Source organism: Aquarana catesbeiana, linkage group LG10 (genome assembly GCF_042186555.1).
Source record: "Aquarana catesbeiana isolate 2022-GZ linkage group LG10, ASM4218655v1, whole genome shotgun sequence".
In the NCBI taxonomy this organism is placed as follows: domain Eukaryota; kingdom Metazoa; phylum Chordata; class Amphibia; order Anura; family Ranidae; genus Aquarana; species Aquarana catesbeiana.
The window spans coordinates 202,707,789-202,732,359 of record NC_133333.1 but is presented as its reverse complement, the minus strand read 5'-3'; the positions used below and the strand labels follow the sequence as shown (position 1 = coordinate 202,732,359).

General features: G+C 42.7%; 1 protein-coding gene and 1 long non-coding RNA gene across 6 annotated transcripts in view; one reads left to right on the top strand and one right to left on the bottom strand.

Annotated features, from left to right (window-relative positions):
• The first annotated feature begins 601 nt into the window (after positions 1 to 601).
• On the top strand, positions 602 to 22,973 carry LOC141111111 (uncharacterized). The gene is made up of 4 exons (XR_012236382.1): positions 602 to 792; positions 9,547 to 9,583; positions 17,529 to 17,616; positions 22,875 to 22,973. It is a non-coding gene; the product is annotated as an uncharacterized lncRNA (long non-coding RNA).
• Positions 11,686 to 24,571, bottom strand: part of LOC141111108 (nicotinamide N-methyltransferase-like) — a 36,218-nt gene continuing 23,332 nt past the window's right edge. For all 5 annotated transcript variants that reach the window (XM_073603128.1, XM_073603127.1, XM_073603126.1 and 2 more), the window contains 2 exons: positions 14,522 to 14,729; positions 11,686 to 12,843 (listed from right to left, as the gene is read on the bottom strand). In XM_073603128.1, the coding sequence (XP_073459229.1) occupies positions 12,411 to 12,843; positions 14,522 to 14,729 (641 nt within the window). In that variant the 3' untranslated portion in view covers positions 11,686 to 12,410. The remainder of the gene's footprint in view (positions 12,844 to 14,521; positions 14,730 to 24,571) is intronic.

Below are 24,571 nucleotides of genomic sequence, written 5' to 3'. Positions count from 1 at the left end.
ATATGAATGAATAAATATGTTAACCCATATGCACCTTCAGTCAGTCGGGCCCAATCATACAAGCCCCTCCTATTCACGCCCCTAAAATGGGCGGACCAGCAAGAAAATAGAAAAACAAATAAGTGACAAGCACTACATAGTAGTATTGGTGATGGCAAGCTCTAAAAATTGCCCATAATAACAGTGATAATAAAATAAATATTAATAGTAATAGTAGTACTCAATGGTAATAATGAAAACATATTAAACATATTGAAAAAATAATAATAATAGTAATAATATATAAATAGAGAGTATGAGCAATAATGAAGCCGTCCACTAGAGGTGCATAGCCAGACCTTTGACAGTTACCATGTAATCTATATATTTGGTAAGGGAAATAACCTACATTCACTCAGGATACATGTTGGTCCCGATGGAGGCTGCTAATAGCCTCTGTCAGTTGCGAGGGGCCGCGCCGCCACAGGCACGCCGTTCACCATAGTGCACGTGGACACTTCCAGCGTTGTTACCGCTTGGAGCGCACGCTAAGCGTATCTGCGCTCCAAGCAAGGGAAGGGGCGGGCCTAACAGGACCTCCTAGGTGACGCGCGTCGCTCGTGAATGACGTAAGCGGCGGGGACGGAGGCGGCGCCATATTTCTAGAGGCAGCAGACACGAAAGGGAAGAAAAACGCTAATAAACAAATAAATAAACAAACAGCAGCAAGAAGATAAAAGGCGCCCAGCAGGAATATCCATAATTAAATCTGGCAGTAGCAAAGGCCATCAAATAAATCTAGTGAAACTAAAAGTGAATACTAATAATAGAAAATATATATATTAGTAAACATACCCCTAAGTCTTATATAGTAGCTGGTTACATTTGGGCAATTGGGTCCAACTGAGTAGAAGGGGGTGGGAAACCTGCTGAAGGTTTTTTTTTTTTATATATATACTGCACTAAACAATAACATCATGTAGTACCATTAATTATAAAAGCACATAAGTGCACTGTGTTTAGAAATAGGTACATCATCTAAAAATAAAAATAAAAGTAAAAAGTTTTACTAAAGGTTTTTTATTTATTTATTTTATTTTTATTTTTTAATTTTTCTTTTATTTTTATTTGTATTTTTTAAGATACACTTAACGTGCGCTCCAAGCGGTAACAACGCTGGAAGTGTCCACGTGCACTATGGTGAACGGCGTGCCTGTGGCGGCGCGGCCCCTCGCAACTGACAGAGGCTATTAGCAGCCTTCATCGGGACCAACATGTATCCTGAGTGAATGTAGGTTATTTCCCTTAGCAAATATATAGATTACATGGTAAATGTCAAAGGTCTGGCTATGCACCTCTAGTGGACGGCTTCATTATTACTCTTACTCTCTATTTATATATTATTACTATTATTATTATTTTTTCAATATGTTTTCATTATTACCATTGAGTACTACTATTACTATTAATATTTATATTATTATCACTGTTATTATGGGCAATTTTTAGAGCTTGCCATCACTAATACTACTATGTAGTGCTTGTCACTTATTTGTTTTTCTATTTTCTTGCTGGTCCGCCCATTTTAGGGGCGTGAATGGGAGGGGCTTGTATGATTGGGCCCGACTGACTGAAGGTGCATATGGGTTAATATATTTATTCATTCATATAAAAGAGGGGGAAGCTGAAGGAGGTTCCACTGCAGTGCTCTGAGGAAGATGGGACGTTCCCCTCGAAACGCGTCAGCCAGCAGTGATTTTTGTGGGCTCTTTCGGAACCTCTGGTGGGCTCTGCTGCTCCTTCACCACATGCTGTGATTTGAAGAATCTTTTTATACTCTTGTGATTCCCTTAATCAGGGATTTAGGGTGGTCACTTGTGGCCTGTAGTAAGGTGTTGGCTGCTGTGGATTTCCTGTAGGTTTTAGTGCTGATTATGCCATTTTCGACTCCTATAGATAAATCAAGGAAGGGGAGGGTATGGGAATGAGCAGTAAAGGTAAGTTTAATGTTACGGTCATTAGTGTTGAGTTCATCCATAAATTGTAGCAGTTCCTGTTTGGTGCCCCCCCAAATCATGAGCACATCATCAATGTACCTCAGCCACAAACGACTGTGGCTGAGGTACAGTGACGATAAGTAGACCAGCTCCTCCTCCCACAGACCCAAGTGAAGGCATGCGTATGAGGGGGCCCAGGGCGCCCCCATTTTCTACATCATTTTCTTTTTTCCTTTTTTTACCTTTTTCTCTCCTGTCTTCAATTGCTACCGGTACTCCTCTGGTCCTTTTTTATTATTTTTTCTATTTTTCATTTTTTCATGGATATCTGCACCTCCAGATCGGTCCGCCGATCTTGCACTGTTTGTTGTGTATGTGTGGCTGTCAATTAAGTAACACTGTTACCGAGACAAACAGACGCTGATGTGATTATGTAGTTCTGCGCTCAGGCTATTTAAGGTTACAGCGCATGCTCTGAAGAAATCTGAGTGACGGATGAAATGACGCCATCATGCTTTCCATAGCGCATCCACAGACCCACCCACACGCCCTGGGAATTTCTCCCGTGCCTCCACGAGGATCTCTGGCCAGCCCAGGAACTGTAGGACTGTCCGTACCACACGGGCTACCTTACGGGTTACTCCATCACCCTACCCTGACATCACGTTCCCTGACTAGCACTACCAGGACCTCGCAGAAGACACTCTGCACATGGAAGGAACATAGTCTGAGAAGCTGCCTGGAGATGGCATCAGCAGGAAACGGCTCATCTATAAGATCGGTGACCTGTTCCAGTGTCTACATAGGGGTGAGATCTTATCTTTCATATCCCATCTACGGGATTAATGCACATATTTAAATGCATTGCTCTCCCCCACAAGCACAGATGACCTTACCGACATAGATATATTCGAGCCTGCCTTAGTTCTCCATCAATCTTAGCATTACTACAGTAACTTCCCCCCATGGCATTGATCTTCCACGGCCCTGTATGGCCACAGTGAACTTTACATATCAGGATTGTATTCCTCTTTGCACCACTAGCAAATTGGTTGTTTTCGTTTTCTACTCACTGATCCTCATACAGTGGACGAGAGGTATACACGGCAGCAGTACCATCCACAGTCTCCCCTCGCTGCAATCAGCTTTAAGCTGGTATCTGTCAGGACAATCATCTTTTTTATAGATGATCCACTAGGTGACATCACCTTGATTTGCTACTCACGGAGGTGTGCATGGTACTTGTGTGTGGTGGCCATCTGTGTGTGTTTAGACAACGTTGTCTATTTTATGAATTGTTGGTGGTACCTGTTTTTAATCATGTTCTTTGATTGGTGTTCACGTGAATAATTTAATAAAATTTATACACATTTTTGCTAATTGTTTATTCCTCCGTGATGAATTGCTTTTCCCTGGAATTAGTACCTAATTCCACCTCTCCCCCTTTTCATTATATGCCTATCAGTGCCCATCTGTGCCGCCTATCAGTGCCCATCCGTGCTACCTATCCGTGCCCATCCATGCTGCCTATCTGTGCCCATCCGTGCCACCTATCCATGCCCATCCGTGCCGCATATCAATGCCACCTATCAGTGCCCATCAGTGCCGCCTATCAGTGCCGCATATTAGTGCCCATCATCAGTGCCCATCAATGCCACCTCATCAGTGCCACCTCATTGGTGCCCATCAGTACCGCCTTATCAGTGCCGTCAGTGCAGCCCCATCAGTGCCCATCGGTGAAGGAGAAAACTTAGTTATTTACAAAGTTTTGTAACTGAAACAAAAAAACTTTTTTTTTTTTCAAAATTTTCTGTCTTTTTTTATTTGTTTAGCAGAAAATAAAAATCCCAGAGGTGATCAAATACCACCAAAAGAAAGCTCTATTTGTGGGAACAGAATGATAAAAATTTAGTTTGGGTACAGTGTAGCATGATCGCGCAATGTCATTCAAAGTGCGACAGCGCTGAAAGCTGAAAATTGGTCTGGGCAGGAAGGCGTATAAGTGCCCTGTATTGAAGTGGTTAAAAGTACTCGCGGCTATAATGAATTGTCAGTCCCGGCAATTCACATAAAAGTAAATGGCATGGGATTCCCCCCCAGTCCATTGCCAGTCCCTTTGGGTCTGGTATGAATATTAAGGGGAACCCCGAACCAAAATAAAAAAAAAAATTGCATGGGAGTCTCCCCAAATTCCATACCAGGCCCTTCAGGTCTGGTATAGATATTAAGGGGAACCCCACGCCAAAATTAAAAAAAAAATGGCGTGGGGGTCCCCCTCAAAATCCATACCAGACCCTTCACCCCGCCCCCCTCTGACGCACAGGGACATCTCTATGGCATCCCTATGGCTTCCTCGTAGGGTCAGAGGGAGGCGGGGTCACCCAGTTACAGCAGAGCAAGAGAAGAAGAAGAAGACTTCGTGGGACATTTTTATTTTTTAATAAAAGATTTGTCCCAAGCCGTGTCTTGTCATTTTTAACATTTTGACACTTTTTTGTGAAATGGTAGGGGTACATTTGTACCCCATTACCATTTCACACGGGGGGGAGGCCGGGATCTGGGGGTCCCATTGTTAAAGGGGGCTTCCAAATTCCGATAAGCCCCCCGCCCGCAGACCCCCACAACCACCGGGCAAGGATTGTGGGGATGAGGCCCTTGTCCCCATCAACATGGGGACAAGGTGCTTTGGGCGGCTACCCCAAAGCACCCTCCCCATGTTGAGGGCATGTGGCCTGGTATGGTTCAGGAGGGGGCGCTCCCTTGTCCCGACTCTTTTCCTGCGGCCTGCCAGGTTGCATGCTCGGATAAGGGTCTGGTATGGATTTTGAGGGGGACCCCCACGCCATTTTTAAAAAAAAATTTGGCACGGGGTTCCTCTTAATATCCATACCAGACCCAAAGGGCCTGGGAATGGACTATGGGGGAATCCTATCTGTATTGCCGAGACCCGACAATTCATTATATCCGCGAGTAGTTTTAAATGACTTTTTTTCCTTTAGAAATGTCATTTTGTGCAGGAGACTGTTCCAAACACGGGAAACATGCGCTACTTTACAGGCATACTATAGACACCCTCCAGGTATGAAATTTAAAGGAGTATTTCACTTTTATTGTTTCACTTTAAGCATTATTAAAATCACTGCTCCCGAAAAAACTGCCATTTTTAAAACTTTTTTTTGCATTGATGTATGTCCCCTGGGGCAGGACCTGGGTCCAAACACTTTTCATGACAATAACTTGCATATTAACTTCTAAAATTAGCACTTTTGATTGATCCCATAGACTTTTAAAGGGTGTTACGCGGCTTTCGAGTTTGCTGCGAACACCCCATATTATTCGCTATTCGGCGAATGGGAGAACAGCCAATGTTTGACCCGAACATAAAGCTCATCCCTAATATATATATATATATATATATATATATATATATATATATATATAGATCTAGATCTATATATATAATATATATATATATATATATATATATATATTATCTCACAAAAGTGAGTACACCCCTCACGTATTTGTAAATATTTTATCATATATTTTCATGTGACAACACTGAAGAAATACAACTTTGCTACAAATGTAAAGTAGTGAGTGTACAGCTTGTATAACAGTGTAAATTTGCTGTCCCCTCAAAATAACTCAATACACAGCCATTAATGTCTAAACCGCTGGCAACAAAAGTGAGTACACCCCTAAGTGAAAATGGCCAAATTGGGCCCAATTGGCCATTTCCCCCTCCCCGGTGTCATGTGACACGCTAATGTTACAAGGTCTCAGGTATGAATGGGGAGCAGGTGTGTTAAATTTGGTGTTATCGCTCTCACTCTCTCATACTGGTCACTGGAAGTTCAACATGGCACCTTGTGGCAAAGAACTCTGAGGATCTGAAAAAAAGAATTGTTGCTCTACATAAAGATGGTCTAGGCTATAAGAAGATTGCCAAGACCCTGAAACTGAGCTGCAGCAAGGTGGCCAAGACCATACAGTGGTTTAACAGGACAGGTTCCACTCAGTACAGGCCTCGCCATGGTCGACCAAAGAGGTTTAGTGCACATGCTCAGAGTCACATCCAGAGGTTGTCTTTGGGAAATAGACGTATGAGTGCTGCCAGCATTGCTGCAGAGGTTGAAGAGGTGGGGAGTCAGCCTGTCAGTGCTCAGACCATACGCCGTACACTACATCAAATTGGTCTGCAAGGCTGTCGTCCTGAGAAGGAAGCCTCTTCTAAAGATGATGCACAAGAAAGGCTGCAAATAGTTTGCTGAAGACAAGCAGACTAAGGACATGGATTACTGGAACCATGTCCTGTGGTCTGATGAGACCAAAATAAGCTTATTTGGTTCAGATGGTGTCAAGTGTTTGTGGCAGCAACTAGGTGAGGAGTACAAAGACAAGTGTGTCTTGCCTACAGTCAAGCATGGTGGTGTTGAGAGTCATGGTCTGGGGCTGCATGAGTGCTGCCGGCACTCGGGAGCTACAGTTCATTGAGGGAACCATGAATGCCAACATGTACTGTGACATACTGAAGCAGAGAATGATCCCCTCCCTTCAGAGACTGGGCCGCAGGGCAGTATTCCAACATGATAACGACCCCAAACACACCACCACTGCCTTGCTAAAGAAGCTGAGAGTAAAGGTGATGGACTGGCCAAGCATGTCTCCAGAACTAAACCCTATTGAGCATCTGTGAGGCATCCTCAAACAGAAGGTGGAGGAGTGCAAGGTCTCTGAGATCCACCAGCTCTGTGATGTCGTCATGGAGGAGTGGAAGAGGACTCCTGTGGCAACCTGTGAAGCTCTGGTGAACTCCGTGCCCAAGAGGGTTAAGGCAGTGCTGGAAAATAATGGTTGCCACACAAAATATTGACACTTTGGGCCCAGTTTGGACATTTTCACTTAGAGGTGTACTCACTTTTGTTGCCAGCGATTTAGACATTAATTGCTGTGTGTTGAGTTATTTTGAGGGGACAGAAAATGTACACTTATACAAGCTGTATACTCACTATTTTACATTGTAGCAAAGTGTAATTTCTTCAGTGTTGTCACATGAAAAGATATAATAAAATATTTGCAAAAATGTGAGGGGTGTACTCACTTTTGTGAGATACTGTATATCTATATACTGTTACTGTCTGTTAATTTTCCACAGAAACCTTGTAGTAAAGACAATTTCTGTGTTTTATCGTAACGTGTGTGATTCGCATTGGTCCTTGCACTTACACTATTGCCAGGTGTACCAGGGGGGTTGAGAGGCAGAGTACGGAACCAAACATACTTAAGCGGCTCCTGCAGGGGTAGCGCTACACATATAAATAAATAGTGCAAAAAAAGTACACTTAAATTGAATATAAATAACACATTTTCTTATGAATTGGGCAATTGAGAAAGTCTATTCAATAAAGTTCTTCACAGAAAAAAAAACACTGTGTTTCGACAATTTCCAAAATGTGCTCCTTTCACCAGGTGAAGTGCAAGCTCACCTTCATTATAGACCCCAACAAGGGTCAACTAAGCATGTAGGCAAATCAATCTGATGAACCAACCACTGGTGTTCAGGTTTTTAAGAGCAATAGGGTTCCCTCTCCAAAATAGTTCCACACAGCTCACAAGCAAGGCATAGGCAACAAACAGAAAACAGCCTCCAATAGTGCAGTACCTGGGTTAATATGTTCAACAAACCGCACAGACCCCGCTTCATAAAATAGACTCACATTTATTTGGTAACAACAAGCATGTCATAAACATCCAGACTCTCATGTAATCCAGTGTATACTCCCACCGCCAGACTCAACCTCTACGTATTAACATATTAACCCAGTTTCTGCACTATTGGAGGCTGTTCTTTTCTGTTTGTTGCCTATGACCTGCATGTAAGCTGTGGGAACTGTTTGAGGATGGCCCCTTCCTGTTCCAACATGACTGTACACCAGTGCACAAAGCAAGATCCATAAAGACATGGATGAGCGAGTTTGGGGTGGAGGAAATTGACTGGCCTTCACAGAGTCCTGACCTCAACCCGTCAGAACACCTTTTGGATAAATTCGAGCGGAGAATGCGAGCCAGGCCTTCTCATCCAACACCAGTGCCTGTCCTCACAAATGCTCTTCTGGAAGAATGGTCAAACATTCCCATAGACACACTCCTAAACCTTGTGTATAGCCTTCCCAGAAGAGTTGAAGCTGTTATAGCTGTAGAGGGTGGGCCAACTCAACATTAAACCCTACGGACTAAGGTCCAGTTCACACTGATGTGATAAGCACTCCGACTTTGGAGCACTTGTCACATCAGAAGTCGGACCCCATTCAATGCAATGGAATCGTTCTAATTGGTGCAGAGTCGCTCCCACTTAGAAAAAGGTTCCTGCATTACTTTTGGCCGACTTTGGTACGACTTGCATTGACTTCTGTTAAAGAAGTCGCATGCAAGTCGTGCTGAAGTCGCGCTGGGGTCCGGCTTCAAAGTCATGCGACTTTGAAGCCGCGGCAGTGTGAACGTGGACTAAGACTGGGATGCCATAAAAGTTAATTTGCATGTAAAGGCAGGCATCCCAATTCTTTTGGCAAAATAGTGTATCTTTCGGACACTTTAATGTTTTAAGATATCCCGCACTTCTTATTCTATGGACTTTCTATATGTGTTTATTTCATTTATATATTTAAAGTGGGGTTCCACCCCAAAAATACCTGAAAAATTCTAAAAAAAAACCCCAAAAAAATTTGGATTTTTCTTTTTTTTTTTACTTACCTCTAAATGCCTGTTGCTAGGTGGTCCCTCGTAGTCTGCCTCTTTCATTGCCTGGGCTGGTGACATCACTTCCCCCTCGGCACAGGAAGGGCTCCGCTCTGCTCCCTCCCTCCTGTCAATCATCTGGGACCCATTACAGGTCCCAGGTGATTGAGCGGCCAATCACTGCACGCGGCGCAGATCGCCCGGCGCCCACAGCTGAAATGCCGGCGCCGACGAGCGGAGGGGGGGGACGAGCGGGGCTTCTATCCCCCACATCACTGGACCCAGGGACAGGTAAGTGTCCAATTAAAAGTCAGCAGCTGCAGTATTTGTAGCCGCTTTTAATTTTTTTTTTTTTTAATGGACCCCCTGGGTGGAACTCCTCTTTAAGGAGGTTGCGGAAAGAAAAATGAGTGTATTTATCACTGATTGTTTTATATCAAGTAGAGGTGCACACTTTTGTGGTTACTTAGCGCAGTGATTGTGTGGTATAATAATAATGATGTAAAAGATAAGTAATGAGGTCGCCACTACACCAGCTGTCAATAGCTATTGACAAAGCACCAGCTGCTTGTACTCTCCGTGCTCAGGAATCCCTGGCCATGTAAGCAAATGGGCGGAGAATGGAGCCTTATTTCATTGCCTGTTTATATGGCCACATGTATTTGGGCAATAACTTTGACCAAATATGTCTATGGCCATAGTGGGGCAGTGATGTCACTACTATCCCTTGCCTTTATATAGCTGATGACAGCTTGGGGAGGGATCATTCAGCTACTGTAAACCATTGGGGCTCTGTAATGTGCATCAAGTCATCAGGTTTCTTTTTTTTCAGCGAGCCAGCAGCTGTGGGCATCGTGACTGACGATAAGGTACATTTTGGAGATTTTTATTTATTTTAATAAAGAACTTGTCAAACATTTGGGCGTCTTTATTTATAGGTTACTTTTTTTTGTGAGTGAGTACCCCATGCTCTATCACGTAAGGTGGTTCCTTTATGATTAAAGGGGCTTCAAGATTTTGATAAACCCCCCGCCTGCAGGCCCCAAAAATCAATGGGCAAGGGTTGTGGGGATGAGGTCCTTGACCACCCCATGTTGGGGTCACGTGGCCTGGTAAATGTGGGGGCATCAGGCACACTTGCCCCCCCCCCTTCTTCCTAGCCAGCTTGCATGCTTGGATTAAGGGTGTGGTATAGATTTTAGGTCTAAAAATGACACCTAGGCCTGAGCTCGCCGAGAGTTGAACAGAGGATGGGAGACCCATACTCTCAACCAAAGCCCAGGTGACCTACAGTAGCAGGCCAACTACCTCCAATTCTTAGAGAGTTCAACTCTCTTTTTACTTCAGCCTAATACATAGCATACTTGTATACTTCGCAGAAAAAGGGGATGTCTAGTCCAAATTGCATTGTAACAAACAAATTTTACTTGAACAAAAAGGAATGTGAAAAGTCCATACAACAGAGCAGCATCACAAGTTGCATCTTTGTAACACAGTCTAATTTTCCTTCACTGGAAATCCACTGCCCATATTGGAAGTTCAGCTCTACAAAGTGAGTAAGCATTAAAAAAAATTGTGTCCGATAACTAACTGTACATGAATAAGCTGCCCCTGTTACACATAGGCACATGCTTACTGGTAAATCTGGCCCTGGCTATTGTATAATTTACTAACAGACTAAAGTTTGAAGCAGTAACAGCGTGAGCTTAAAGTGGAGTTCCACCCACTTTTACAACTCTTCAGCATCCCTCACTAAACTGTACACTCTAAACGAATTGGATATTTTAAATTTTTTTTCTCAGCACCTACTGTATATCTGCTGTATTCATTTTTCACTTCCTCCTCCCTGGCCGCGGCCCATCGCATCATTTCCTGTTTGCAATGCCTTCTGGGAAGGGGCGGCAACTTCCTCTGACACTGCCGTTGCTATGGAAACCTGACCTGAAACCTATTACACTGCTTGTGCTGCACTGAGCATGTGCGAGATCTGCAAGGATGAGATCCAGGAAGAAATACAGTCCGGCTTCAGATGCCCACACTTATGATGGCCACAGCCTGCTGTAAGTTTATAAAATAACAAACTACTGCTATAAACTAACAAAACAGACCTTAGTTTACAGACTAACTTTACTAGAATACATTAAGCTTGTGTATTATAGGGGTATTTTTATTTAAAAAGTATAATTTCGCCCGGAACACCACTTTAACTGATGGAAGAAACTGATTTCAGTTATCCAACTCTCCAACTCCAGCTCCTAGAAACTGTTATTATCATTTTTCTGCTCCTAGAAGCTAATTAGTGTTATCCTATGTGTCCAGCTTTTTCCCAGCATTTTTTTAGCTTAAAAAAAAATGCTAGTGTGCATGGAGCCTTAGGCCTCATGTACACTGCAGCTGATAAATTCATGTTTTTGTGAGTTTGGGCGTTTTTTTTAACAGCCCATAAACTCCCCTCTATGTTATCCTATGTGTCCATGCACACATGGACAATTTTTTAAGTTTATCAACAGGGGAGTTTATGGGCTGTTGTCTGAACACCCTAAAATCACATTCAAGAGCAATTCTTCTGACCACAAAAAATGCTGAAAAACACACATAGTGCTCAGCATTTTTTTACAATGCAGAGCTGAATGTAAGTTGGTGTAATTTTACAAAAATGTCCAAAACCGCTGACACTGCAAAAAGCTCAAAACAAACATAAACGCTATAAAAAACACTGTTAAAAGCGTGTTTTTAAAGCAGCGTTTTATTGCCAGCAACCCAGAAAGACTTTTTTGAATGTCCTGTGTGTATGGAGCTTTAATTTAAGGATATATTACTCCACAACACCTGCAACTAGAGAGGTCAGTGAGGGCTTGTTAGCTGATTTACAATTTGTGGAGAGCACGCAATTATTTTAATGACCATAGCCTAGGCCATAGGATCAGATTAACATGAACTCAAGGAAGATAAAAAACACACACACCATAAATGCAGTTATGTATTTATTACAACAATCATTAAAATTAAACTGGCTCAATGTACTTTATTGGTCATTTGCAAGTTTTAAAAGCATGGATATAGTAATAGTTAATAATAGTAATAAAAGGTCAGTCTGGTGAAAATATGTGGGTTTTGGCCCCAGTGCAGACGTTGGGTTCATTCCCACCCATCTACTGCTGTGCCTAAACCCTCAAGCCCACGCTATACCACTCCTACTATTATGCTGAAGAAAGAGTTCTGCCCTCTGATTTGGCTACAAAATTACAACACCCCTTGGCTTACATTTTCTACATAGTAAGTGTAAAGGCCCATACACACGATACGAAAATCGGATGGAAAAATTTGTACGGCGAGCTGTCTGACGATTTTTGGATCGTTAGTACAGTGCTTTCGACAGCCGATTTTGCTTTTTTGTCAGACAAAAGCTGAATGTGCAGACTATACATTTTTTACCAGATGAGAACTGTGAATGCAGTTTCTATGCCACTGCACCTGTCCTTGAGTTATTAGCATCTAGATTCTAGAACCACCTTGAAATTAATAAATGTTTACCAATATTAATGGAATAAACATTTTATATATTTTAACTTGGCATAGGATTTAACTGATCTGTGCTGTTTAACTGTGTTAATTATATCAACCATTGGGAAAGCAACAGGAGAAATTGCTAATTAGAACCTGGGTAGAAAAAAAATGATGTATTTTTCCCTATGATCATGCTTTACAGGCATGGACAAAGTAATAGCCATCATGACGAAAGGTGTTCCTTTCTGGATTTTTAGTCCATGGAACGACCTTTAGTTTTACTATTTCATAGCCAGCCTCCTTAAATGCCATCTCCAGTTCTTCCTTAGTAATGGGCAAAGAGAAAAACTTTTTTTGACCAACATAGTAGTATGAACTCTTAAGCACACTCTGAATTACTATGTGACCCCCAGGTTTAATGAGGCTCTTGAGATTCCTCAAAACATTGGTGAAAGATTCTACATCTTTGCAGGGTGCTTCTAAACAGAGGCAACTAATCAGGCAGTCGGCTTGTGGTATGTCCTCCAGGTCAAATGGGTTTTTTTTCAGAGCATCACATTTCAGAACTTTTGTCACTGTTCTCCTCAGTTTTTCTTCCTTCTTCTTGCAGCTCTCATTGTCACTAAAAGAGGACATTGTAGTGTGTTGTTATTGCACACATTTCTAATAATCTCTATAGTAAATAAGCTCTATATGGATTGAAAGAAACCAGAGTACTTAGTACCAAGCTAAGTAAGAAGCCAAGCTGTGTGTTCCAATGGACCCACATGTCTGCCCCCATAACAAGTGTTTGCTATGAGGGCAGACACAGAAGAGGAAGAAGTCAAGATTGAGGGGAGGGAACCCGGGAAGGGGAAGTTCGGGGATTTTCTATATTTTACTTGTGTGTAATATTTTGTAGGTTTCTACTAGGTGCAAGAAAATGATTATGCAGGTGAGTCCCTTTTACAGCACTACAGATAGTATGAGACAAGATTATCACCTAGCCTTTAGCTGCTTTATCCTCCTGTGGAAGTCATGTAAATATACAGGGAATATGGATTCTAAATAACTACAGTTACCCCTGTTTCAAAAAAGGGACATCTGGCAGGTTTAGGGCTTGTCCACCCCATATTAATTGAACTGTGTTGATCTGCAAACGATTGTTTTCTATGTGCCCTATGTAGCACCCTCCTAGCTAGCATCCTAGGCAAATTTCGTTTTTGGATGCTTCTGTAGTCAAGGGAGCAGTGATTGATTGTTCTGGACTGTTTGGGGTTTCACAGGGTGGGAATTTGACTGCTTCCCCTTGATTCTGGAAAAAGTTTCCAGAATATGGGGTTGGGTGAGTCAAATGACCAGACTGAATATTTCTCATGCCCTAGACAACCTCTGGAGGGGCGTGTTCAGATGGTGGCTAGGAGGCAATACATGGTCTGGAGACCTGGAGATATCATTCTTTCCTCATCAGGGAGAGTTCCAAAGCCTCTGAGGCTGCTGCCTCCTAAGACAACCGGTGGACCGTGTAGCTGTTCTTTGAGGTATCAGCGGTGGCAGAGCTGAGAGCCTGAAGTGACCTTCTTGAGAAGCTGGCTTTGGAACTTCACAATAAGGGCTCTGGTATGGAGAAGGATTGCCACCCTCACTGGATTGTGTCTGGGGGAAGCTGAAAGGTGTGCAGCTATCCTGAGGACTGAATACTGACCCTGAATTGTGATACTTGGGGACTGCATTACTTTGGAATGTAAGTGCTAGAGGTAGCCATAGACTGAGACAGCTCTCATTGTGCCTTAGAGTACAGGCCATTCCTCTGTGGCCCAAGTGGATCTGTGTATGCAAGCCTAGAGAAGAGAGTCCTCTTATTTCTGTGAAGACAATTTTGAGTATCCCATGCCCTAACCCCCCTCCTGTTTGAAGTATTTAAAGCAATACATTTCAAAAAGACAGAACCTAGAAGTTATTGGAGCTGGTGTGTATATGGACTGGTGCTTGTGGGGACAGGCAGCCTCTGTACTATTGGAAAGAACCAGCTATTCTTAGCAGCCCCTACAGGGCTAGCACTACACTTATTCCCACCAAAACACTGCAATGAGGTGGGTGTTGATGAAGTGCGTAAAAAAGCAGACACGCTGCTTTTATTGCAACATACCACACCTCATCTCCTGCTAGTGCATTTCACTGCAATGCAGCAAAGAAGAGAATGAAAGTGTGTGACATTTCAATAAAGTTGAAAAAAAAGATAGATAATATAAAAACTAGTCGGGGAGGGCAGAACTGCTGTTACACAAACACATTATCCTAATAACACAATTGTGACACACCTGTTACCTTCCAGCTCACACACAATCTTGACAATTTTAGTCCAGTCTAATGCATCGGGATCCTTCCTCAGCCACTTCTGTAGCTGTGCTAGGTTTTGCTCAAGAAAGTCGGAAGTGATGATATTATTGAAAGCTTCACAAGCAGAGAGAAGCTGATAAATTGTGGGTCCAGCTCCAAAGTCAATTAGAAGGTCTCCTTTAACACCACCTTAGGGGACAAAAAAACAAAGAGTAGAACTTTTTGTTTAGAAGCATTGAGAGTCAAGGTGAAATCAGATTTATTCTGATAGCACTGTGGTTAAAGCAAAGTTCCATCCAAAAGTGGAACTTCCGCTCATCCGATTCCTACCCCCCTCCTACCCCCCTCCCCAATTGGCACCTTTCAGGGGGGAGAGGGGTGCAGATACCTGTCTAATACAGGTATTTGCACCCGCTTCCGGGAATAGATTCCCGCGGGAGTCACACCCCTTCCCGCCCTCCCCCCCCGGCTGTCTCTTGGGAAACACACAGGTCCTAGGAGATAGCAGGGACCAGTTAGTATGCGCAGCGCAACTCGTGCATGCGCAGTAGGGAACCACAGTGCTTCACTTCCTGATTCCCTCACCGAGGATGGCGGCGGCAGCTGCCGAGACCTGAGCAATTGATCGGCTTCGACTGCTGACCTGTGCCGTGGACAGATTCTACCACCTCAGCTGTGGATCTCTGCAGCTCCTCCAGAGTTACCATGGACCTCTTGGCTATTTTCTCTGATTAATGCTCTCCTTGCCTGGCCTGTCAGTTTAGGTGGACGGCCATGTCTTGGTGGGTTTGCAGTTGTGCCATACTCTTTCCATTTTTGGATAAGGGATTGAACAGTGCTCCGTGAGATGTTCAAAGCTTGGGATATTTTTTTATGACCTAACCCTGCTTAAAACTTCTCCCCACCTTATCCCTGACCTGTCCGATGTGTTCCTTGGCCTTCATGATGCTGTTTGTTCACTAAGGTTTTCTAACAAACCTCTGAGGGCTTCACAGAACAGCTGTATTTATACTGAGATTAAGTTACACACAGGTGGACTCTATTTACTAATTAGGTGACTTCTGAAGGCAATTGGTTCCACTAGATTTTAGTTAGGGGTATCAGAGTAAAGGGAGCTGAATACAAATGCACGCCACACTTTTCAGATATTTATTTGTAAAAAATGTTGAAAACCATTTATCATTTTCCTTCCACTTCACAATTATGTGCCACTTTGTGGCAACACTGAAGAAATGACACTTTTCTACAATGTAAAGTAGTGAGTGTACCGCTTGTATAATAGTGTAAATTTGCTGTACCTCAAAATAACTCAACACACAGCCATTAATGTCTAAACTGCTGGCAACAAAAGAGAGTACACCCCTAAGTGAAAATGTCCAAATTGGGCCCAATTAGCCATTTTCCCTCGCTGGTGTCATGTGACTCGTTAGTGTTACAAGGTCTCAGGTATGAATGGGGAGTAGGTGTGTTAAATTTGGTGTTGTTGCTCTCACTCTCTCATACTTTTGGGCGGCACAGTGGTGTAGTGGGTAGCACTCTCACCTAGCAGTAAAAAGAGTCGCTGGTTCGAATCCCAACCATGACACTACCTGCCTGGAGTTTTCATGTTCTCCCTGTGCCTGCGTGGGTTTCCGCTGGGTACTCCGGTTTCCTCCCAAACTCCAAAGACATGCTGGTAGGTTAACTGGCTTCTGTCCAAAAATTGGCCCTAGTATATGAATGTAAGTTGGGGACCTTGGATTGTGGGCTCCTTGAGGGTAGGGACTGGTGTGAGTGTGTACTCAGGTTGAACTGGATGGACTGGTGTCTTTATTCAACCTTACTAACTATGTAACTATATACTGGTCACTGAAAGTTCAACATGACACCTCATGGCAAAGAACTCAGAAGATGTGAAAAAAAGAATTGTTGCTCTACATAAAGATGGCCTAGGCTATAACAAGATTGCCAAGACCCTGAAACTGAGCTGCAGCACGGTGGCCAAGACCATGCAGCGGTTTAACAGGACAGGTTCCACTCGAAGCAGGCCTTGCCATGGTCGACCAAAGAAGTTGAGTGCATGTGCTCAGCGTCATATCCAGAGGTTGTCTTTGGGAAATAGACGTATAAGTGCTGCCAGCATTGCTGCAGCAGACCATATGTCACACACTGCATCAAATTGGTCTGGCTGTCATGGCTGTCGTCCCAGAAGGAAGCCTCTTCTAAAGATGATGCACAAGAAAGCCCGCAAACAGTTTGCTGAAGACAAGCAGACTAAGGACATGGATTACTGGAACCATGTCCTGTGGTCTGATGAGATCAAGATAAACTTATTTGGACAAGATGGTGTCAAGCATGTGTGGCAGCAACCAGGTGAGGAGTACAAAGACAAATGTGTGTCTTGCCTACCGTAAAGCATGGTGGTGGGAGTGTCATGGGCTGCGGCTGCATGAGTGCTGCCGACACTGGGGAGCTACACTTCAATGAGGGAACCACGAACGCCAACATGTACTGTGACATACTGAAGCCGAGCATGATCCCCTCCCTTGGGAGACTGGCCCGCAGTGCAGTATTCCAACATGATAATGACCCCACACATCCTCAAAGATTACCCCTACCTTGCTAAAGAAGCTGAGGGTAAAGGTGATGGACTGGCCAAGCATGTCTCCAGACCTAAACCCTATTGAGCATCTGAGGGGCATCCTCAAACGGAAGGTGGAGGAGTGCAAGGTCTCTAACATCCACCATCTCTGTGATGTCATCATGGAGGAGTGGAAGAGAACTCCAGTGGCAACCTGTGATGCTCTGGTGAACTTCATGCCCAAGAACTGGGTGGCCAAACACCCGCTAAAACATATAGGGTGATCAACTCCAGTATCAAGTGCTATAAAAATAATTTAAACACATTCTCTGTATATATATATATCAGTCAACAAATGTCATAGTAATTTCTTATATTTCACTTTTATTTTTGGTTTTACAATTTTCTGTTTGTATAATCTATTTCAGAGTGGCAAGATCAGTGTGCGTCTGAACACGTACAGCGCCCTGGCAAATATTGAAGGTTTGACCATCTATCTTCAATCCAACAAGAGAGGTGTGATGGTGGGGGTTGGGGTGCAATATACAACTACTGTGGCAAGGAGTGGGAGGGGTTTGTAGCAGAGGTACAGCAAGCAAGATCCAAAGATGGGGCTTTAGAGGAAGATGCTAGTTAGTTTTTCCTTGGACTTCAGAGACTGGCCGAGAAGAAAACCCGTCTTTTTTTGGCACAAGGAATACAGTAAAACCTTGGATTGCGAGCATAATTAGTTCTGCAAACATGCTTGTAATCCAAAGCACTCTTATGTAAAAATTCCCCATAAGAAATAACTTTGGGAAATATATTGACAACAAAGTAGTGTCATGGGGGCTTCGGATACAAATATTTCCCAAAATTAGAAAGGTAGAATCAAGTGTTAAGGAAGCATGGGAGTCTAACCTACAGATCTGCTCCATTAAGATGATGCAGATTCTTTGTAGTTAATATGAATCAGACATTGACGAAATAGATAAAGAGATACAGGGTTGGCAAGAAAATCACTGTAATGTGACCTCCTTTGAAGGATACCAAGACAGTGATAAAAAAATTAAAAGAATATTTTACCAAATATGCCATGAATCTGATTAAACCAAAGAGTAAAATCTCTAGGGACAAAAGAGCATATGATAATGATCAAGCGTACAAATGGTTACAGCAAGGGACACAACGTAGGAGAGGCTTTCAAAATCCAGAGCCTTCATTAATCTTGATAGAGCTGAATCCGATTCTTCTTCTCTCTTCAGCGTCATATGCCCCCATAGGTTTGCATTCAGGTGGAGTGGGAGATACTTCAAAGGAGAGAAAAAATTAGGGTGATAGCAGCATAGAGGGACAATCAAGAACACACTTCCCACAAAAAGATAAAAGGCCACGTTCTCACTGATCACAGAATCATACAATGGTCACACCCAATACTGGCAATGTATTGAATAATACTATAATGTCACTTTCCTCACCTACAGTTAGTGTTAGCTCCATATTTATGCCAGCTGGCCCATTGACGCAACAGACACTTGTCCTTGGTATCCAAGGACAAGGCACCATACCTGATATCTGTACAGCACCTATATTCAACAATGGAGCCTCCCAAGATACTAGGAAAATATCCACAACAGTACCCACAACTCCACATTTACCAGACCAGATGCCAAAGTAGATGGTCGGTAAAGGTATGACATATTGAATCTGTCCTCCTGCTTGCTATCAGAGGACGAGTACACAGTGTTGCACCTGGGCCTCACCTTCTGTCCCGATCAGGAGGCAGACAGATTCGAACTAGTCAAAGATTTACACCTTTTTGCTGGATGTCTAATGTACAAGGTCCTTTATGACAAAGAACACAAGGACAGTGAACCTCCCACCTATGACAACTCAGTTTTAAAAGATGTAACTTTTGAGGAACTTAGAGCCCTTCAGGACCTAATGGAACTTTGGGATGAAAGTAACCCTGAAGAGGAGGGATGGACTTTCAATGCATCAGGACTTGCCCCTGTTGCATCCACCCACCCTAAACCTTGTATACCCACATTTGTCCCACCTAAAACTTACAAACCCAAATCACGATCATTCCCTGTATTACAGGGAAACCCCAACATCTGGGCTTTCGTTCTACAAGTAACTAAAGAAATAGAAGCTACAAATTGGAAATCAGGTCCTCAGCCTAATCTTCCGCCAAACTTAAAATGGGCGTTCAATTCCCTAACAAACAACGACAAGGTTGTTTTGAAACCCTCAGACAAAAGAGGGAATATTGTCATTATGTGCATAGAAGGCTATGAGAAAATGTGTTATGATATCATCTGTAACAGAGAATGGTACAGGCCTGTACCAACATCATTTGTGACACAAAGTATTAAACATTATAAAGACATCCTTAATTGAGCCCATAATGCAGGTACCATTGATGTCAATACGTTCAAATTTCTAGATGTCACTAATCCCCGCACCCCCACATTTTATGCACTACCTAAGGTGCATAAAGGAGTTTTACCCCCACCGGGACGTCCAATAATTTCTAGCTGTGGTTCTCTGACTGAGAGCGCCAGCAGAATTATAGACGAGCATTTGTATCCACATGTGAGAAGTTTGTCCTTGCATGTTAAAGATACGATTGAATTGCTTAAGATACTGTAATTGATGGATTACAGGTACCGGAAGGAGCCTGGCTTGTTGCCATTGACATTGAGGCACTATATAATTCCATCCCTCACATGCAAGGAATACAAGTAAATCATAGCTTTCTGGATGAAAGGGACACAGACTCTCATAAATACAATGACTTTGGAACTGAAATGTTGAGCTTTATCCTTACGAATAATGTTTTTGTGTTCAAGTGATCCCACTACCTCCAGGTGCAGGGTGTGGCTATGGGGGTGGGCTGTGCCCCCTCCTACGCCAACCTGTACCTGGGGGGGTGGGAGTGCAACCTATTCTCTCAAGAAGAGAGAGCCGTAGATCTTGGTAATGTACTGACCTGGCATTGTTACATTGACAATGTCCTCATGGTTTGGGCAGGATCAAAAGAAGAATTGAACACATTTCTGGAGAGATTGCAAGTCAATAATTATAACTTAAAATTCACATATAACTACAGCCAAGAAAAAATCACCTTCTTGAACGTAGAAATTTTTTTTGAATGAGGCAAGAAATCTATGCTCAACTCTGTATAGAAAGCCAACTTCTGACAATACATTATTGCACGCAACAAGCTCACATCCGAAGCAGCTAATCAGGAGTATCCCATATAGTCAATACCTTAGATCGAAACGTAACTGCACCTTGGAGGAAGACTTTAAAAGAGAGACGGCCTTGTTATTTGAATGGTTAATTACGAGAGGCTACAGTAAGACGTGCTTAAGGAGAGCTTATAATAAGGTAAAATTGCAAAAACAGAAATGTGTTGATTTACAAATCAAGAAAAGAAACAAAAGCAGTGTAAACCAGGATAGTGACCAAATATAATAGACAACACAACAAGGTCCAGAAGATCTACAGGAAATTCTGGTATCTTCTCACTGCAGATGACAAAATCAATAAGCATATGAAGCCCTTTCCAGAAATTACTTTTAAAAGATCTAAATCCATCAAAGACACCATGGTAGCAAGTCATCATATTTGGAACAGGACAAGCCAAATGGACAAACCAGGCACCTATCCATGTGGCAATTGTAATTATTGTTGCTTCATTTTGAGAGGTGACAGTATCGGTCTCCCCAACAGCACTTCTTGGACGCCCAGACACCGAGTCACCTTTCAATCTGTTGGGGCGGTCTACATAATGAAGTGCCGCTGTGGAGCGTTCTATGTCGGTAAAACCAAAGGTCCGTTGTTTTGTAGGATTAGAGACCATGTTTCAGCAATTTCGAAATTAAAAATGGAAATCCCCATTAGTAGACTATGGGGCTATAATCACAATCTAACAATGATTGGTTTCTTTGTTTTAGAACATATTCCCCCACATGATAGGGGTGGGGACATCGATAAGCAACTATTACAGCTTGAAGCAAAGTGGATTTATCTTTTACAGGCAACTAGATTACCAGGCCTGAACTTGGGCAATAGCTACAAACCTTTTCTATAGCCCCTGATAGCTCATTTATGTGGATTCAATTTAACCAGACCCCAGTGCCACGGGTTTGGACTTGTTCCGAATGCCTCTGCCGCCTCACTACTCTTTCCCTTGACACTGTGTTGTCATTTCGGAGCTGATTGCTAGCCACTGTTGGGGCTCTTTTTTGAACCCCTCTTTTGGAATTCTTTCTCAGGATTGAGGAATATTTATTAGAAATTTTAAAATATCATTTGGTTGCAATTTTTAAAGTATGAATATACTGTACTGTAACTGCAATGTCCATTTTATTGTAAAGGTGCATCCATGTGGAGGGCAGGATTCTCGCGTCATTTCACTAGAGTGATAACTAATCCATGATCACACAGTAATTTGTCTTCATTTTTGTTTACAGAGCACTCATTTGGGCACAATTGCCCAGGACTTTCATCCATCCATTTGCCACCAGATCCCCACACAGACGCCGAGGGGCCCACAGCAGCACAGCCCCCATCCCCCAATGGGGGCCGTGCTGTGGAGACAGGGGCATTTCTGTGGGTCCAGGTATTAGGTGGCGCTGGTTGGTGGGTTTCGGCGCTTTCCTGTCTCACTGCGGACTATAGTATGGGCGCCTGGGTGTCGGGTGTGGCGTCGTCGCCGTGCTTGGCATGCTCACGTCATGGGCAGGGTCTCCACCTGCCTGGTATCCTGGTGTGAGATGTGGGCTTGCGGCGCGGCCGCCCCCCCGTCACAGCGTCATCTGTCAGTGTCCGTTCTGCATCTGGACGGCGTGACGTCATATGTCACGTCTACCTGACGCAATAGGGAGGAGTACAAATAGACCCATGCGGCATTGGTTAAGCTGCAGGAGTCCCCGGGAGCCACACTGTCCACGCAGCTACAACTACGTTTATCCAGAGATACTAATAATGCAGTGTATTACATTGCCTTAAAAGGTGCCATACTCCAGTCCTTGGGGGGTAATATTTTAGTATATACCATTTACGCCCTTTTGTAGATTGTATCATCCATGGTTGTGTCATTGCCTCGCCCCACTCAGGAGTCTTCATATACACGGACCCAACAGCACATACAGGAAAGCAATTTTCTCCTATCATATTTATGGTAGGACAGTTTAAATTGATCTCTCTTTCGAAAACTATTTGGGGTTTTTTCTCTCCTTTTCTTTATCTCTATAGGGCTGTAGGTAGAGAACTTTAACTTTGGATATAGCCATATATTCGCAGCTGCACTTTGTTGGACACTATAGGCTCCCAGTCGTCCATTTAACAGAAACTTTCTATGTAAGCACATTTTTTGTTTATTTATGAAATGTCCAAATAACCTGACTTAACTAAATATTCCTAGCGACATGCATTGTTATTGACATGTCACATCAATATGTTTCGATCGTTTTATAGGTAGTATAGATTTTACAACAGTACATAAGCCATTCAATGGTACTCCTCTCTGTGGGTTATCTGGTTTGGTCGGTGTCTCTCCTCGGGAGGGTCTTGGTGCCTAATGACTTCCTCCGATATCATCTACTATAGATTGGTTTCTGAATCTCCTAAGCATTGGAGCCAGAGCCTGCTGGTTGAGAGTCTTCTGTCACCCATTTGGATGCACCCATGTATGTACTTGGTTCAATATATTTAATGCACTTTTTCAAGTCTGATATCTGTATAACTAATATATATATATATTTATAATCTATTTATTACAGAAGAATGTCCACGCATGTTCCTGAGGAAGCCGCAAGGCGAAACACGTAGAATTTGTGTGTGGAAAAATGTAATATATATGTGGAGAAATTGCATAGAGAAAACGACTCTTGTTTCTTTCTATGTGATTATTTTTTCTGTCTTTTTCCTTGTTTTATAATAAAATATTCTATTTTATCATATTTGTTGTGATACATTAGGTTTATTGTAATAAGGACCCACAAAGTCCCATATTCCCTTTATGTTTTTTTTCTCCATGCCCAAGAGGGTTAAGGCAGCGCTGGAAAATAATGGTGGCCACACAAAATATTGACACTTTGGGCCCAGTTTGGATATTTTCACTTAGGGGTGCTCTCACTTTTTTTGCCAGTGGTTTAGACATTAATGGCTGTGTGTTGAGTTATTTTGAGGGGACAGCAAATTTACACTGTTATACAAGCTGTACACTCACTACTTTACATTGTAGCAAAGTGTCATTTCTTCAGTGTTGTCACATGAAAAGATATAATAAAATATTTACAACAATGTGAGGGGTGTACTCACTTTTGTATATCAGAGTCCTGATATATATATATATATATATATATATATATATATATATATATATATATATACACACACAGTCGTGCTCAAACATTTGCCGACTTGCCGACCGGCCTGCTGTTGCTTGACAGCGGCAGAATCGCCGTAGCTGTACGGCACCCGCTGCGTCACTGAGGAGCTGATGCACACAAATCCACATTCTGTCAGGGGGAGAGGAGACCGATCGTGTGTTCCTAGTATATAGGAACACAGATCGGTCTCCTCCTCCAGTCAGTCCCATCCCCCCCACAATTAGAACACACAGTGAGGGAACACACTTAACCCCTTGATCGCCCCCCTAGTGTTAACCCCTTCCCTGCCAGTGACATTTATATAGTAATCAGTGGCTATTTATAGCACGGATTGCTGTATAAATGTCAATGGTTTCAAAAGTGCCCGATCTGTCTGCCGCAATGTCGCAGTCCCAATAAAAATCACAGATCGCCTCCATTAATAGTAAAAAAAAAAATAATAAAAATGCCATTATTTAATAACCCTTTTTGTAGGCGCTATAACTTTTGCGCAAACCAAGCAATATACGCTTATTGCAATTTTGTTTTACCAAAAATAAGAAGAATACATATCGGCCTAAACTGAGAAAAAAAATAGTTTTGTTTTTTTTAAATTGGGAATTAAAGCAAAAAATATTGTGTTTTTTTTTTTAAATTGTCGCTCTTTTTTTGTTTATAGCGCAAAAAATAAAAACCGCAGAGGTGATCAAATACCACCAAAAGAAAGCTCTATTTGTGGGAAAAAAGGATGTCAATTTTGTTTGGGTACAGCGTCGCACAACCACGCAATTGTCAGTTAAAGCAACGCAGTGCCGTATCGCAAAAAATGGCCTGGTCAGGAAGTGGGTAATTTTTTCTGGGGCTGAAGTGGTTAATATTGAAAATATGACTGATCATGCCAAAAACTGTCTTTTATTTAAGGATAGCACTCACATGAAGCCATTTATTATCACATAGTTTTTTGGATCTTTTTAAAATCATAATGATAACAAATCACCCAAATTGCCCTGATAAAAAGTTTACATACCCTGGAATGTTTGGCCTTGGTACAGACACAGAAGGTGTAACACACAAATTTAAATGGCAATTAAAGGTTAATTTACCAC